The sequence below is a fragment of the Sturnira hondurensis genome, unplaced genomic scaffold, assembly GCF_014824575.4.
Source record: "Sturnira hondurensis isolate 20B ecotype Veracruz unplaced genomic scaffold, ASM1482457v3 Scaffold0010128, whole genome shotgun sequence".
NCBI classification, from domain to species: Eukaryota; Metazoa; Chordata; class Mammalia; order Chiroptera; family Phyllostomidae; genus Sturnira; species Sturnira hondurensis.
In genome coordinates, this window is record NW_028082759.1 from 14,620,401 (window position 1) to 14,637,385 (window position 16,985).

Consider the following 16,985-nt stretch of genomic DNA (forward strand, 5'->3'; position numbering starts at 1 on the left):
CGTGAGGGTGGCGTGGGACCAGAACGTAAATGATACTTCTGAAATCACAAAAGCCGAGGAGCAGATCGTGGTGACTGCTGTTGTTTAAATGTTAAATGTCATTGTGTTTTGGCCCTTGGGTGATGTTTTCTTTCTGGTAGACTCTCAGAGGAGACTTGCCCGGCCAGCCCAGCTCTGGAGGTGCTGAGACAGTGCCTCCCCAGGTGTGGTCCGCGGACCGGCAGCGTCAGCCCGGGTCGGGAGGGTTGGGAAGTGTCAGAAATGCAGATTCCTGAGCCCTGTGGTGGACCAGGTCGAACCCCTGTGGCTTGTACAGCCCTAGGGTTGGTTCTGACAGCTGAGTTTTGAGAAGCGTACAGCTGAGGAAACCGTTAACTGGAGGAGTAAGTTTTGTCCATCTGAAAAGAATGCCTTAGGTGAAAGGCAATAGAGGGCAAAGCTGTGTTGAATGCACATCTTGTTTTTTCAAAAGAAGCATCTGTCTTGAGTGGAGATTCTTTTTCATTTATTATGAAATAATGGTATCTGGGAACCTTTTTTAGAAGGGCACCTGTACCTACTAAATTGAGAGTGTTGATTATGAGCTTCAGATAATACAACTGTTTTTAGTATTCTTTGCTGTCAAATTTCATGATTATTCCTGGGCAATGTGGACATTCATTTCGGAGAAAAAAGTTTCCCCTGTCCCCCAACAAATTAAAGACATTAAGATGCCACTTCTATTCTAAGGAATTCCTTGGGATAAATTAGAGATTTTAGCTAAATAATTTGCCAGGGCAAAAATTATTCACTGTTCCATTTGGTATGTCTCCCTTGGAAAATCATAATCTATCAAACTGTATAAGCAGTAGGACCTCAATAATAACCTGCAGGAATGGAAAATGGAGTTTCAGTTTTATGTCCATGTCATCATACATTTGCCTCCTTCAAACTCATGTTATTTGATTAAGTGAGAAGACATGGGAGGCGAGTGGGATCTAGTTCCTTGTGATTCTGCTTGCTTACTACATGCAGCTGAAAGCAAAGCTCCTCCAAAGTGAACAGGCGATGAGCAAAGCTACCTGAAAGAGTTCGGGTGATGTGGGAGTGTCCCTGGGAGAGTGTTTGGTGTATGTATTTCAGGCACGTTGTCTGTTTAACACAGTGTCCAATACGTGGCACTGGCGAGCTGAGAGCTCCCGCGTCAAAGCAGCAGAGTCCCATTGGTCTGAGATCGAAAAATGCTTCTTTTCACTTCAACTTTATTTGAGCACCTGGAGAAGTTTATTGAATCCAGGACTTTACTTTTCTAAGAATTTATATATTTTAGATTGTTAGGTTTTAGAGCAACTTCTAGACTGATTTTTAAGCATCATCCCGGTTTTTAAAGAAAGCATCTTTATTGAGATATAATGCGCATCACAAAATTTACCCACTTAAAGTGTACCATTCGATGGTTTTTAGTATTGGGTTGGCAAAAAAGTCTGTTTAGTTTTTTCTGAAAAGTAGAAGACATTTTTCATTTTCACCAATAACTTTGTTGATCTGGATATTTTGAGTATGCCAGCTATCTCCCACTATTTATTCTAGTCGACAGAGGCCAGGGGTGCTGCTAAACATCTCCCCATGCATAAGACAGCCCCACATGAAAGAATTATTTGGCCAAAATGTCAACAGTACCAAGAAACTTCACAAACCACTTTTGACACGTCCCATCAGTCACAGCACCTTCTCCACACACTGCACACATCTTTTTTTGTGCTTCGGTTGCAATTTATCTTTCTTGAAATATAAATCATAACATGCTGAAGACGTTGCACATTTTCTTCCACCTTTAATATTAAAATGGCTGCACAAAAATTCACCAATTTTGGTAAGTTTTTTAGTGCACACTGACGTGACAGCTGTCACAACACAATGTAACAAAATTGTTTTGGATGAAGTTAAAGACAGCTAAGCACTACTAGAGTCATCACATGGAAAAAACTAAATGAACTTCCATGCCAACCCAATACATTCACTGAGTTGTTCAGCCATCATCACGTCCAATTACAGAATATTCTCATCACCCCAGGAAGAGACTCCATACCTGGTAGCGGCCTTTTGTTAGTTCTCTCTGCACCCCCAGTTCTAGGCAAACATTAATCTACTCTCCATCTCAATAGATTTCCCTGCTCTGCAGATTTCTTATACATTAAATCGTACAAATATGTGGTCTTTTTTAACTGCCCTCTTTCACTTAATGTTTTCAAGATTCATCTATGCTATAACATGTATCAATACTTTGTTTCTTTATATGGCTAAATAATATTCCATTTGGATATTATTGCAGTGGATTCAGCAATAATGTAATATTAACTATACACGTGGTATAAAATGGTATAACTTTATACATGGTATAAAATGGATATACCACATTTTGTTCATCTAGTCATTCGCCGATGAACAGAATTTGGGTTGTTGCCCAACTTTTGCTACTATGAACATTTGTCGAGTGTTCCCGTGGACATATGTTTCGTTTTTCTCGGGGAGATAGCTAAGAGTGAAATTGCTGGGTCAAATGGTAACTCTATGTTTAACATTTTGGGGCACTGCCAAGCTGTTTCCCAAAGCAGCTGTACCATTTCATATCCCCACCAGCCATGTATCAGAGTTCCAGTTTCTCTTCCACGTTCTTGCCAGAACGTGTCATTGTCTGTCTTTTTTGTTGCAGCCATCATCCTGGGTGTGAACTAGTATTTCGCTGTGGTTTTGATTTGCATTCGACTGATGATTAATGACGTCGAGCATATATGCATATGCTTATTGGCCATTTATATATCTTCCTTGGAGAAATGTCTGTTCCAGTCCTTTCCCCACTTTTTAATTGAGTTATCTTTTTACTCTTAACTTGTAAAAATTCCTTATGCATTCTGGATGTAAGTCCCTTATCAGATATATGATTTGTGACTTTTTCCCCATTCTGCTGATTATCCTTCACTTGCTTGATGGTTTTATTTGCAGCAAAAAAATTAAATTCTGATATAATCCACTTTCTCTCTTTTCTTTTGTTGCATGTGATAGTTGTGGAGTTATTACATTTTTCATAATTCCAAAAATTAAGCTAAAATAGAGACTCAAAGTTAAAACAAAAGCCTTTACTTATATTACCAAGTATTTAATTTTCATATATAAAGACTACAAAACCTAGTTTATTGAATGAATAACTTCATAGCAGAGTTGACTCCTTTGATGTAAATATTTGCTGTAACATTCTGTGGTTCAGCTGATGGTAGAGAATATTTGTGACATTTTTTTAATGACTTATAATGAATGTGACCAGCAATGGGCTTTACAACTAATTGGCCAGATGACTTTGCCCGTTGCCATATATCACCTAAGCAACCCTCAAGATATATGGGAAAGTTAAATCTAAGTAAAGAGTTAATTAGACTCTTTCTTTTTGGCATTTGAAAACTCAGTGAGAACAGGCAATGTTTGGAGTGTGAAAACTGTATCATACAAACAAGGAATCGATCACTTTAATAAGATAAAAATGTGATGTTTATAGACCCAGAGAATTATTTTCTTGACGGTCTGGACCTTGTTAGGCTCAGAGGATGTGCAGCTGTGGTATTTACCTGACCGCTTCAGCAGGATGGAGTCCCCGTGCCCAAATGCAGCTCCGAAGGGCCGTTCTTTTCCCAGCCGGAGGAGGCTTGCTGCTAACAGGCTCTCCTCTGCCTCCCTAACTGGTGTTACCCTCACCCTTGGACTAGTAAGCCCTCTGTTTATTGGGTAACATCACACACAGCTTACAGAGCCTTGAACCCACACACCTGAATGGCTGTTGCGGCTCCTCTGCTTCATGTGGGGGCTTGGCCAGCTCGCACCCCATCGTCCCTCAGAGCCCTCAGCCCTCAGGCCACCCTTTGGCTTTCTTGACCCAGCTTCCTCCACCTCCCACACTGAGGTCTGAGACTCAGACAGGCGGGACTCAAAGGGGCTCTTGTTTTATTATCATCTCCCAGTTGCATAGCTGCATATGTTAATATAGCCACGAGAATTTTTATTGGCTAGTGTTCCCAGAAACCGGGCAAAAACTGGGAAAGGAATTTCCTAAGCTCCACCTTCATTAGAGATTCACTCCTGTTTGGCAACTGGGAGAGGGAGGGGTTTGAGCAGCTGTAAGACTGAGGGTGGGGCTGTAGAGGGGGGGTGCAGGGTGAGGTAGAGTGTGGTGGAGGGTTCCAGACCCTCCTTTACAGCATAGAGCGAAAGAAGGACGACCCCTAGGACACGTGTTTGCAAGTGGGGACGGTGCACCCTGCTGCTGTATTTTGGTGTAGCTTCCTGGTTTCTGGTGTAAATGACAACAGGTGTTACCTATCCACAGCACAAACGGTGGCACAAACACAGAAGCCATTTGTAAATACTATTTGATGGGGACAACTGTAAGAAGAAGCTTTACTTTCTGAGGGACCCAGTTGCAGTGTGGATGCAAAACTTTGAGTGACTGGTCATTCTGTTGCATTTTTCACATAGAGGGTACATCTGCCTGCCAGGGAGAAGCTGGGTACCTTTTCCACGCATTCATATTGTCTACATCGCTCCAGCTTTTATGCCTTTCGTCCCCAAGCTTTCTGTCTATAATGTTGCCATAGTTCTGGTCATGGGGTGAGAGAGCACAGCCATTATTTTTCTCAGCAAGAGATCAAAATATCTTCATCTCGTGGTAGTTTTTTTCTTGTATTGACCTTTCACCTGTCACTTGCTCATGTCAAAGCAGGGGAACATTTTAGGATGTATAATTAAAACCCATGGATTCCGTGCCCATCTGAATACAAGCTGGTAATGCTTGTATACCTCTGGAGAAGGGACTGCACTCCCCACTGCCAGGTAGCCTGTTTGCCGTGGCCACGCCCCCTTCAGCACACAAGGTGGGTGGGGGGAGCTCCTGAGAATGACTGGCCCCTCGTTTTCATTGGGCAGGGAGTGTCCCTATTAGCCCAAGAGTGGAACGCTTTTGTCAGAGAAACTACTTCTCCCTAGGACTTCTGTTATTCTTATAGGAAGACAGAGGAGTGAAAAGTGGAGGGATCTTGGTCTCCCCTCCTAATAATTCTTCTATTTACTCCACTCACATGTACATATATATGTATGTGTATATGTGTGTATGTGTGTGTATGAAATATATGTAACTTGAAATTGCAGTGATCCGGGGGACTTCTTCTGAGATGGGAACCATCACCCCACCCCCTGAGTCTTTGAATATTGGTAGGATCCTTCACTTGGAATTCATCAGTGCTTATTTAGCCAACATATTGGGTAATATCTAGATAATACTTATTTTTCTTCTGCCCCTTTTTTAAAGCACTCTAGGGATGAAGAAGAGAACTGGGACCCGGAGGTTAGTTTAATCAAGACAGATGGTTATCTCCTTTCCATTACATGTGCTAAACAAAACCTTTTGCAGCGTGTTTATCCCATCCGAATGCTGTTGAAAATATTTTCTCCTGAAACACCGTTCACATTAGAAAGCGCTTCCCATCAGACTCTGCCGCAGCTCCCTCGGAGATACCCAGAGCGTCCAGCTTCCATCCTGTGTGACAGTGAGTGTACCGTGCTGGGGCCTGGTTCTCAGCTGAGGGGTGGTGACCTCTCCCTCTGTGTCCTTGCTCCTCACCACCTGCTCCAGAGGGGACACAGGGAAAGACAGAGGACGGGAAATTAAAATGAGTCACTTACGCTACTTGTAAGTAGCTCTGATGTAAAAAATGCATTCGGACAAGACGGTTGAAGCCTCACACCCTCGTGCTTCGTGAGGGTGTTCATGTACTCTGCATCTCCAGGCATCCATGGGAAAAGTTAAGAGCCCCTAGAGGTCGTGGTCTATCATCCTGTAGTTTCCCCCTCCGTCCAGGGCTCCCACAGAGCTGGGCCTGGGCCCTACCAGAGGCAAAGCCTCGTTTATCTTTGGTGATTAGCACCTTGTTTTTTGGCAAAAATACGTTAAGATTTGTTGGGGTTTAAATGAACCCTGTACTTTAGCTTTCCTCTACTTCTCATCCGTTCTTTCCACTTAATTTCCATGGTCTTCCTTCTTCTTTTTTTTTTTCCCATTTATTGTGGGTTTTGAAAAACATTTATTCAACAAATATTTATTGAGCTCCCATGCTTTCCAAGCCCCATTTTGAGTGCAAGGGATGCAAAGGTGAGCAAGACAGTGCCCTCTGTTGCATGGGGCCTCCCTTCTCACCCCAGCCCATCTGTTGGCGCCGGTTGTCGCCCAGGGGAGTGCCTGGGGTCTGGCCTCTAGTGTTCCGTGATGCTCTGTCCTCCGCACCATGCTCACCAGCCCTTCTCCTCCGGCTGGAAATACTGACCAATGGGAGAGACGCAGTCGAGACTGCTCAGCACAGATACGTACCCTTGTGACATGATTCAGTAATATTTAGCACCACCTAAGAAAAGCATTTTAAACTGTCTGCACATACTAACGCCTTTTTTACCATCTGTTAGTGGAAAATACCTCAAAAGTTTTGCAGAACTCTCAGTAATTTAAAACTCTTGGCCTGTTCCTTCTTCTCTTTGGGCATTAAGGACCCCCTCTGCTCTTCTCTCCCCTCTTTGTACACAAAGCACTTGACAGAGGTAGACTTTTGCTTTTTGGTGATTTTTTTAAATGTCAGCGGGAATTCTATTGAAGCTTTTGGGAATTCTGTTTAAAACCTACACGTGCATACGCACCCCCTGCATCCAGGTTCCTGGGAAGATATGGAAAGGCCCATTAATCACAATAAATGAGGTGAACAGGTCTTAGATTTATTAAATGGCAAAGGATAATGATGTTAAATAGCTTTAAGGTTAGATCAGATACTTTAATTGACCCTGTTCCTTTCTTTTTTAATATAGACCAAAAAAGGATATCTGGACATCGGATGAAAAATAGGTTAATTTTTAAAAAATGAGATCATTTGGAATGTTACCAAATAGCAGACACATAGTTTAAATACACCTCTTCAGCTAATGTCCAGTGAAATCATCAAATGAAAAGAAAACAAGATGATCGGGCGAGGTTTCACATTAATACCGGGACACTCAGAGTTCAGCTGCTCATGACAGCCATTCCAGGTCGTTGTTGGTTGCAGAAGCTGATCTCCCAGGGCCCCCCATACTCTTGATTGTCATTGGGACAAAAGTGAAATGGCAAATAAAGTGAAAGGGACAACTGTGAAGTGTCATGGACGTGCTTCAGACTTGTGATCACCTTCCACGTAACCACTCTGAGAGACCTTCCTTTGTGTTATGGGCACGTCCCAGGTAGCTTAACTTGAAGCAGGTTCTTATCCAGAATTAAGCCCAAAACTTGTGCTACAACCTTGGGCCCAGTTTTGTGGCTAGTCTGAAAACACGAGCAAATGCCCAAGGACCTGTTGCATTGCTTGCCGGTGCAGGGTATCCAAAGACTGGTTTTAAAATCCAACAGAAAAACGAAGCATCAAGTGCTTGGCTCCCATGGAAGATACGTGTCTTGGAAAGAGAACTTCCATATCTCACTAACTATTGCCTTTAAAGTTCAAGTTCCGTTGTTTTGGGGCACATTTGTTGTGTGCAGATTAGTGAAGTGGGACACCTGGGGCTGCTTATTGTGTGCTTTTAAAAACTCGATTCCAAGTTGACGCCCTGCTTGCTGCTGTCTAATTGTGAATTCTAGTGTGCATGGGTCAGTCTTCGGATGTTTGTTAATTCTCCTTCTTAAAGTCGTCGGGTAACATACTGATATAGAGGGCAAATGCTAATTAATTTATGGTTTTGGTGATCCAATTCCAAAGGTCAATTCTGATAAAATACTTTTGAAATTGTTTCAGGGATCAAAAATATGGTTGTGTGTGTGTGTGTGTGTGTGTGTGTAGAAAGGAAAAAGGCATACAAAAAAGCCCATTCTTTTAAACAAAATGTTCCTAATGTCTAGATTACTGTGAAGACTGGTTTTACCAACCTGGAAAGATGATTTAATTTAATTAACTTTTTAATGCATTATTTAATTTGGGGCAGGTCTTTGCTTGTCTTTCTTTGAGACATTGGCTTGGCCTCATGGTTTCCTCCATTACTACTGCGCAGTTCTCGGTGAAATGTGTGTGTGTGTGCTCTGGGCGCCATGGTTGGGCTCTTCTGTTGAAAAATATTATTTTTTTAATAAAAAGAGGGGGGGAGTCCAGTTCCCTACTTCATACTATTTAGCACTCCTGCCCACTATGTCTGTTACCTTCTAGTCGGCAGACCATGCGTTTTATCCATTCCAGAGAGTTCACCTCCCATTCCACTCTTCCAAGAAGAGTGGGCTGAGAAGTGCTATACCTAATACAAGAAGATGCTATTCTTGTATAGCTGTAATGTTCTTATGTATTAGGAAAACCAGAGAAAAATATGGTTTTTTTCTTGGAGAGAGTTTCCTCTCTTTTTCCCCAAGAACAGATGACTACTAAGTCCAGTGGGAAAAACTCAGCTTCCGACGTCATTCCCCAGAGCAGGACTGGGGGGCACTTACTTCCCCACAGAGGACCACTGGACTCTGGGCATTGCACTAGCAAACCCAGGGCCACCCCATGGAGAAGAAGGAAAGGTTTGCACAACTGCCCATGGAGAAGCATGTGACAGCCCAGTCTTTTAAAGAGCATAGCCCTTGTCCCGGTGTGCTTGTGCTTCTGTTCTGTGTGTTGGCTTATAGAGCGAGAGACAGGGGGTGGGGTGAAAAAGAGGACAGGGACGATGACATTCAGTATCCTGTCACAAGAAGGGAGCTCCATGGCCTCCACTTCACTGCGGGCCCAACTTCCGGCACAGGGTGAGGAAGGCTGCTGGCCCAAGGCCGCTTGGCGCCTGTGCTAAGAAGACCTGGCGGCTCCTGTGGAATGACATTTTCATTTCAGCCCACGTCCCTGACTCTGCTGGGAACTTTGTCTCTCCCTGCGACACCACAGAAACTCAGCCCAGTGCTTCATTCCGTTTTGATTTTGGCAAAGGCAAGATCAAGTAAGAGAAAATGAAGGGGAAAGGCACTCACCTTTGTCAGAGGCCTGGGGTGACAGGCCTTGTGACATCCTGTCACCGTGGCGTCTCAGGTCCCATCCTGTTCCTGGTCCTTAGTTCCATGCCACTTCCTTTGTGCCTCCAGCACTTCTCATAGACTGTTGGGGACTGAGCCCAGCGCCCGCAGGAATTAAGTTTCGTACCTGGATGGTGTTTGGATGCCCAACGAGCACTTGGTATCTTTGAGGATGGCAAGTTGGAAGTGAAAGATTTTAATTGTTATGATTGACAAGAGTATCCCTCTAGACAGTGAACTGTTCCCACGCGGCATAGTTGGCATTGCTTCTAGAGGCTGGTTGAAGCTTCTCGTTATTCTAAGACACTTGTTGTTCAGGACCATGACAGTGAGCAGTGGAGGAAGACAGAGAGGTCACTTACTATTCTTTATGTCAGTGCCATCATCCTTTGGTGTACCAGCATGTGTGAGCATCCTTGGCAGACGAAGGGGGCAGGACAGGGAGCTCGGCATCACATGCCTACTGTATACAGTGCTTCAGGGGACTGACATCCACGAAGCATATTGAATGTGCTAGGCCCTCTGCAAAGTCTTGGGGACAAGAGGCAAGTAAGCATCTAGCTCTCCCCCGAACGTCCAGTCCAGAGGGAAGCGAACCTGTACATAATCACTGTGGTGACTACAGTATTTGCAAGGTTTGTACAATCTACAGGTGAGAAGGGAATGCTGCTCACAGGGGGGGACATCGGAATAGTTTTGAAATCTGCATTTAGAGGTATAACGGGGGTATTTAAGAAGGAAGGAGGTGAGCACCATGTGGCATGACGAAGCACTGGAATAGTCCAGCAGTGGGGGAGCGTGAACGTGTGTGGAAGAGTGCTGAGAGCTGATACGGAGGCCACGGGCCCAGGGCCTGTGTGGGGTGGAAGCTAAGGGAAGGAATCCTTGTCAGAGGACAGCCACCTGGCGGGGGAAGAGGCAGGAGACCCTCGTGGTGGTGCCCAGGATGCCTCTCCGCTCTTCTTTGGGTTTCCATGGCACACACCATGCTGGAACCACCCTCACCACCTCTTCTTCCCTTTCTGTTCTTTCTCCTCCTCTCCAAGAGTATTTGGGAACACTGCTGCCCCATCCACATGCGCTACCACTTACCCTCACGACCTCACCCAGGCCCCCCATTCAGACGACACCTGCTCTGTGTGTCACCGCTGAGTCTTTTCCTGCCTTCTGGAAGCCACCAGGAGGAGTTCCACTTCCTGCAGGGATCGTAAATAATTCTCCAAAACAGAACTGAAAAATTTTTTTTTAATTTCTCCCCAACTCAACTTTTTGTATTCCTATCCCAAATCTAGAGAGCATGGCATAAGGGACACCATCTGGCACGTCTGTCTTGCATTTGGCTCAGGCGGGGAGCCTGGTGGATGAGCGCCTGACACCTGCCTGGGAAATCCAGAGGGTGAGAAACAGGATGGCCAGCTGCTTTGGGGGCCAGGTGTGCTGTATGGGGCCGGAACTTTCCCTCCAGGTCTGGTCAAGTAAGGGGCACTATTTCCCGTGTCCCTGGCAGTGACCAACATCCCCCCAGAGGGCTGCCATTGTGGGTATTGATTTAAATGCTGTCCAGTGGGACTGCCAAGAGAATTGATGGTCCCTTTACACAACGGGGTGTGGGAGGAACAGGAGGGCCCCTAGAGGCAGTGGAGGAAACAAGTGACCCCAGACAAGAGGGACTTCAGCCAGGTGAAGGGAACGTCAGGGGAGAAACCAACGCGAAGGCTTCGAAGACCCTGTACACAAATCCCAGAAGCCTCTGCTGGCCTGCAAGGCAAAACCATTCTAGAACAGGAAAGTGAAGTAAGACCTTTCTCATGCCGGCACTTCTCCACCCTTGGCCTCCTTCTCTGAGGCCCCAAGGGGCAGCCGGTGTAGGAGGCAACAGGAAGGGACCAGGATCCACCCCCCACTCTCCCCCACCCCTGTAATAAGTAAGCAGTAGACCCTTCCAGACAGCTGGAAGGACGGATCTTCAAAGGAAGGTGGAACTGTGAATTAGCACCTGGGCTCGGGCCGTCTGCATTCTGAATGGAGACTGTTTTGCTGTTAAAAGGGGTTTTCAGTCTTTGTATCGTCTAAGAATGATCAGGTATGGGCCTGCCTGAGCTTCCTGCCAGGGAGAGGGGTGGGGTGGGACTGTTCCTACCGGGCAGGTTTAAAGAGACAATGGACTACAAAAAATAGAGTTGCTTTTATGTTTGCCCCCTATGAGCCCTGCTTATTCAAGGCATCGGTTCCACCTCTCGGGTCGGCCCTCCAGCCGGACCAGACCAGTGCTAGTCCCTGAGCACAGCTCCTCCTCAGGTGCCTTGGTTCACGGTCTCCCTTGACCCCTCTCCCCGCTTTGTATTTTAGTTTTACTTCTCGTGTGAGAGGGCTGTTTGTACTTGTCCGATCGTTCATTTAGATTTAAACTGCTTGAGGGCAAGAACTAAGTTGCATTTTCCTCAGTGCCCCACAGTGTATCTTAGTTCTTAGCCCATAGTAGACATTTTTAAAAGATGACAGAGTGACTAAATGACCGATGCATGAAATAACACAGGTCGATAGCTAGTATCGCCATGTCTGTGAAGGTAGAGAAGGCAGAATTACTGCATTCTCTTGCCACCCGCCGTCCACTGGCAAAGTTTGGAGGGGCTTATCTGACTCGCCGACTCTTCCCATGCTGCCAGCTTGCAGTGTTCTCACCGCTTCTAAGTAGAACACAGCACCTTCTTATGGGCGGATATGATTGTTTTCATTATTTAAAAAGTTAGGTAAATGACAAAGTACCCACGTATTTTATAGAAGAATTACAAAACACGAACAAGCATTTCAATGAACAGTCAGACTTCAACCCCCGTCCCAGGCATAACATGGTCTCGTCTTTTTCCACATGCCAAGTTCTTTCTTGGAATAACAGTATAAACCATCTGGGGTGAGATTAATATTTGTCCTGTTACTTTAGGAGGTGATTGGAAAAGGATTTGTAAGGGGTGTGGAGCGGGAAGCCGATGGGAAAGAATAAAGGCCTGGAGGTACAGACCCAGGCCTGGAGGTACAGACCCGTGCCCAGGTGTGGGAGTCTCAGCTAAACCCGTGAAATGATTCATGCAGCCTTTGTTACGCTAGGGCGGCCCAGGCTAGAGGGAGTGAGCTGGGGCCCAAGTGGGATCGGTAAGGGACACCCTGTTCCCAAGTCAACCTGCCTCCTGCCTCTTAGGCCAGCCTATTCCCACCCCTGGCTGAGAGGGGCGCTGGGGAGCCTAAGCCACAACTTTAGAGAAGGCAGGGCGGGAGGAGGTAGGAGAAGAAGGTAAAGGGGGGATATAAATGGTGACGAAGGAGACATACTTGGGGTGATGAACACACAATGCACTCTACAGGTAATGTCGTATAGAATTGTACACCTGAAGCCTATATAATTTTACTAACCAGTGTCTCCCTAATAAATTCAATAAAAACAAGTAACAAGCTACAATGTTAGAGGAGCTTTTGCCTTCTTCTTTGAAGCTCTGGGTGCTGATTCACCTTGGGAGGAAATAGGTTGAAAAGCAGAATGTGGCAGAAACTTGTCAGCAGTGGTCTCCAGCAATGGCTGCTTTGCTCCCTAGACAACACTGGCAGCATCTGGAGTTATTTGTGCTTGTCACAACTAGGAGACAGTGACAACAGCATCCAGTGGGTAGAGGGACAGTGACAATGGCATCTGGTGAGTAGAGAGCAGAGTGGTTGCTGAACATCCTACAATGTACTGCCCAGCCTCCCACAACAGAGAAGTATCTGGCCCCAAATGTCAGCAGCGCTGAGGTTGAGAAAACTGCTTTAAAAAAGAAGGCAAGGAAGGACTTGGCAGTGACGCCCAGAAGAGCAAGGACTAGGGAAGTATTTATTGTATCGAGTCTCACGCGTTGAGAGGTCCATTTAAAGGCTCCTCTCCGGAAGTCTGGAGTCCATCAGGTAGATCAAGAATGCTAAAGGATTTTATCAGTGGTCAGTGTTTTGAGCATTTTTAAAATATTTTATTTACTTGTTTTTAGAAAGAGGGGAAGGGAAGGAGAAAGAGTGGGAGAGAAACATCAGTGTGTGGTTACCTCTCATGTGTTCCCTACTGGGGACCTGGCTTGCAACCCAGGTGCGTGCCCTGACTGGGAATCGAACCGGCAACCCTTTGCTTCACAGGCCCGTGCTCAATCCACTAAGCTACACCAGCCGGGTTTTCAGCATTTTTGAAAGGTCAAGGGTTGTCATAGGAAAGGGCAGGAAGCACTTCATGGAAATCATACATGATTTGCCACGTAGCTTTTAAAAATGGATTTCATTAAATTCAGTGGTGCAAGGAGCCAGGTGGGTTTTAATCCAGGGAGAAAGCTCAGGAAGAGGTGCTGGGGAGAAGACAGAGATGAATAACGGAGCTTCTTTCTAGCTTTGCCCTGTATGTTGTTGAGATTTTTTTGTGACTAAATGAATCTCTTTCTAGTATTCCTTTGTGTTTGTCTTCAGGCTTGAGCACAACTTGCAGGGCTCCGAGACATCATTGTGCACCTGTGACACTGACCCCACTGTTTATTGTCTAAACGAAAGTACTTGGAGGGAACAGGTGCTGTGACTGCTCCAAAGGGTGGGCCACCTGTTAGGGCAGCAGATCCCTGGGGGCGCAGGGGGTGTGGTCAGCACTCAGGGAAGAATTCCATGGACGGAAGCTAAAGTGCGCTTGCAAAGGTTTTTTTTTAAGCAAGATTGAATCAGTGAACTTGGCTCCACAGACATACAGAGGGAAAAAAAAACAGCTTGGCAGAGTTAGAGAGGGGGGAAGGGATCTACATTAAATGTAACAGTTGCCTGCAGATTAGTTGCTGACAAAAAACAAGTCCTTTTCTCTGAGAAGCATGTGTAATATGTCAAAAGGGAGAAAAGAACAATTAGCACACTTCTTACATAAGAGCTTATGGATAGCAGCATAGTAACTTTAAGCATTTCATTAAAAATGCTCCTCCGTCTTTATTGCAAATCAGTAAACTGTATATGTACTTGACTTTCACCTGTCTTATACTTAGCAAGGAAAGCACAGTGTTCTCTGACCACCCAGCTTGCAGCAATGAGATTTCCCCTTTCAAATCCCCTAGCTTCATTTTTCGTTTTGTTTTGTTTTATCCATCTGTCCATCCATCACCAATGATCACAGACTTGGTAGCTTAAAACAGCAGAAACTATTCCCTGACGGCCTGGGGGCCAGAAGTCTGAAAAAGCTCCCGGCAGGAACCTTCCCCACCCTCTCTCAGCTTGAGGAGGCTCCAGGCAATGCAGTCTCAGAGCCTCTGGGTGGGACACCGTAGACCGGGCAGCCTCTACACAACAGGAGTATGTTTCTCATGGTTGTGGAGGCTGGGAAGTCCAAGATCAAAGAGCCTTAATATTTGGTGTCTGGTGAGAACCCTCTTCCTGATTCACCGAAAGGCATCTCTTTATTGCATCCTCGAGGCGCAAGTAGCAAGGCAGCTCTGTGGGGTCTTCGTTGTAAGGGCACTAATTCCATTCACCAGGGCTTCACCCTCGTGACCTGAACACCTTCTGAAGGCCCCGTCTTTAAATACCACCACACGAGGGGTTGAGTTCCAACATACTCCTATGGGTGGAACACAAACATTTAGTCTGTCTTCACGTGGCCTTTCCCCTGGGTCCTGTCCCCCTCTGTTTCTTTTGGGGACACTTGCCATAGGATTTAGGGCCTTCTCAATAATTCAGGATAATCTTATCTTGAGATCCTGAATCATATCTGCAAATACCTTTTTTTTTTTCAAAATAAGGTTACATTTACAGGTTCCTGGTGTTAGGACACAGACATATCATTTATGGGGGTCACCATGCAATTCAGTTGTTTGTCTGTCTGAGTCCTTTTTGCTTGTTTTCTGGGATGCTGAGTAGCTACTAATAAATGCTTATTGATTTGAAAGCGTGGCCTTATTTTAAAGTGACCCAAATTAATGGCTGGGCTCATTGCACCACCTTGTTTCAAAGATGTTATGCCATTAGCTCTGAGGGACACGTGGACACAAAGATACGCCAGCCTTGCAAAGTGAATGTATGTTTCAGACTAGAGGCCAAACATCTAACAGTCACACCTAAAGCAAGAACAGTCAGTAAATTGAATCGTTATTATAACCTGTAAGATTGCTCTTTTTCTAAGTGTTAATCCTTGGGCTGCAATTAACTTCCTAGGTGGTCTGGAGGATTACTAGCTCCCAGCAAGGCATACATGTTTTAGTTGAATCGACTCTATTTAACTTTTTATTAATTTAGATGCCCGAGAAGAGAAAGAAAAAATGATCAGAGCTTTAAAAATTGAGGGAGAAAATCCTTATTTTAATATGCTAGCTCTCACTTGATTCGTTGAAATTAAGCTGTAAAATGAAGACATATGTATACCATCTGTAAGTTTGGGAAGCAGCGTGGCAGGGAGGAAGGAGTGCATGGAAGCGGCCGCAGCCCCCGGGCAAGGACCCTGAGCTGTAGATTTGCACAGCCAGGACTGTTTCTGCTGCCCATCCTGTGGCCTTGGGCAAGTCGCTCAGCTTTCCAGACCTCGGTTCCTTACTTCTTCAGGAGACCAATGGGTCAAATGAGCCGTTTTTCGAACTCTGTCCCCGTGCGCCATGGCACACTCTTCCTGACTGCTCCTTCTTGACAGCGTCCTCACCGTCCTCCCGGGGGATTAGACACTGGGTTTGGTTCTGAATTAAGACACTCCCATGTTTTTGTCTGTCTCCATGCACCTGCTCACAGCGGAAAGCTACAAGGAAACCCAGATGGTGAAGATTAAAGAGGAACCCATGGAGGTTGACATCCAGGACTCCCATGTCTCGATATCACCCAGCCGGCATGTTGGCTATAGCACTTTAATCGGGCGAGAGAAAACTGAACCCTTGCAGAAGATGCCAGAGGGCAGGGTGCCCCCAGAGAGAAACCTCTTCAGCCAGGATATCTCCGTGAAGATGGCCTCCGAGCTCCTGTTCCAACTGTCAGGTACGTGGCGTCCGGGAAAATGTCAATAATTGGCAGGGAAGCCACTCACAGAGTGAACACTCCCACATGATAGGATTTTTGCAGACAGAAATCAATTTTGTTACTTGAACATGCCTACTGCAACTCACACTCCGTGGATACAATGTTGCCAAGTTGAGCTCCTGCCAAACTTTCTTTAATAAATAGTTAAGAATCGTTTGAAATTAGAACTCTATTCAATTCTGTGCAAACGATCCCTGCGGACTGGGCTACACGTCTCACCTCTAATGTTGTTTAGGCAGCTGATCTGATTAACAGCCTTTTGTTTCTTTCCAATGTGCAAAAGATAAAGTGCAGCTTACTGCCACATTGACTGAATTACCACGAATTCCAAATTAGTGCGGTCTGAATTAATGAGATTTTACTGTATCTCACCAAAAAAAAAAAAAAAAATCAACGAAAGGGAAAAGCAAAAGATGAAGAATGAGGATTGTTTTTTGGCTCTAGCCTAATAGAACATTTTCTGTAAACCAACTGCGTTGACTTTGAATCCTTGGAATTCAAAAGTGCAGTAATTACCAGCTCGGCTAAGTGTCCTGATAGAATAGTTGAGGGTTCTAGTCCCTAAACTTTTCCCCTTGTTAACTCTTTCAGACTGTATACATGGTGTCCTTAACAGACTGTCTAAACAGGCTTGAGACTGATGATGATACATACCTGTTTGAGATTTAGATTTATATAGATACCTCCCTTGTCTGTGGTCAAGTATTTGTCTGCATATTGAAGTTCATGCATGGGTACAGTTTGTTACTAATGTGGGATAAACTGTTTGGCTATGGATAACAAATTTAAAGCACCCATTAGATGCCTTGTTATTTAAGTATTCACTTGTTTTCTCCACTAAGAAGAATACCAGGAAGGAGAAAAGAAGCTAGAATCCGTG

At 45.2% G+C, this 16,985-nt stretch overlaps 1 protein-coding gene across 7 annotated transcripts in view; it reads left to right on the forward strand.

Moving 5' to 3' along the window:
- Nucleotides 1-16,985, forward strand: part of ZNF827 (zinc finger protein 827) — a 165,318-nt gene that overhangs the window by 67,935 nt on the left and 80,398 nt on the right. For all 7 annotated transcript variants that reach the window (XM_037058445.1, XM_037058442.1, XM_037058444.1 and 4 more), the window contains one exon: nucleotides 15,824-16,063. In XM_037058445.1, the coding sequence (XP_036914340.1) occupies nucleotides 15,824-16,063 (240 nt within the window). The remainder of the gene's footprint in view (nucleotides 1-15,823; nucleotides 16,064-16,985) is intronic.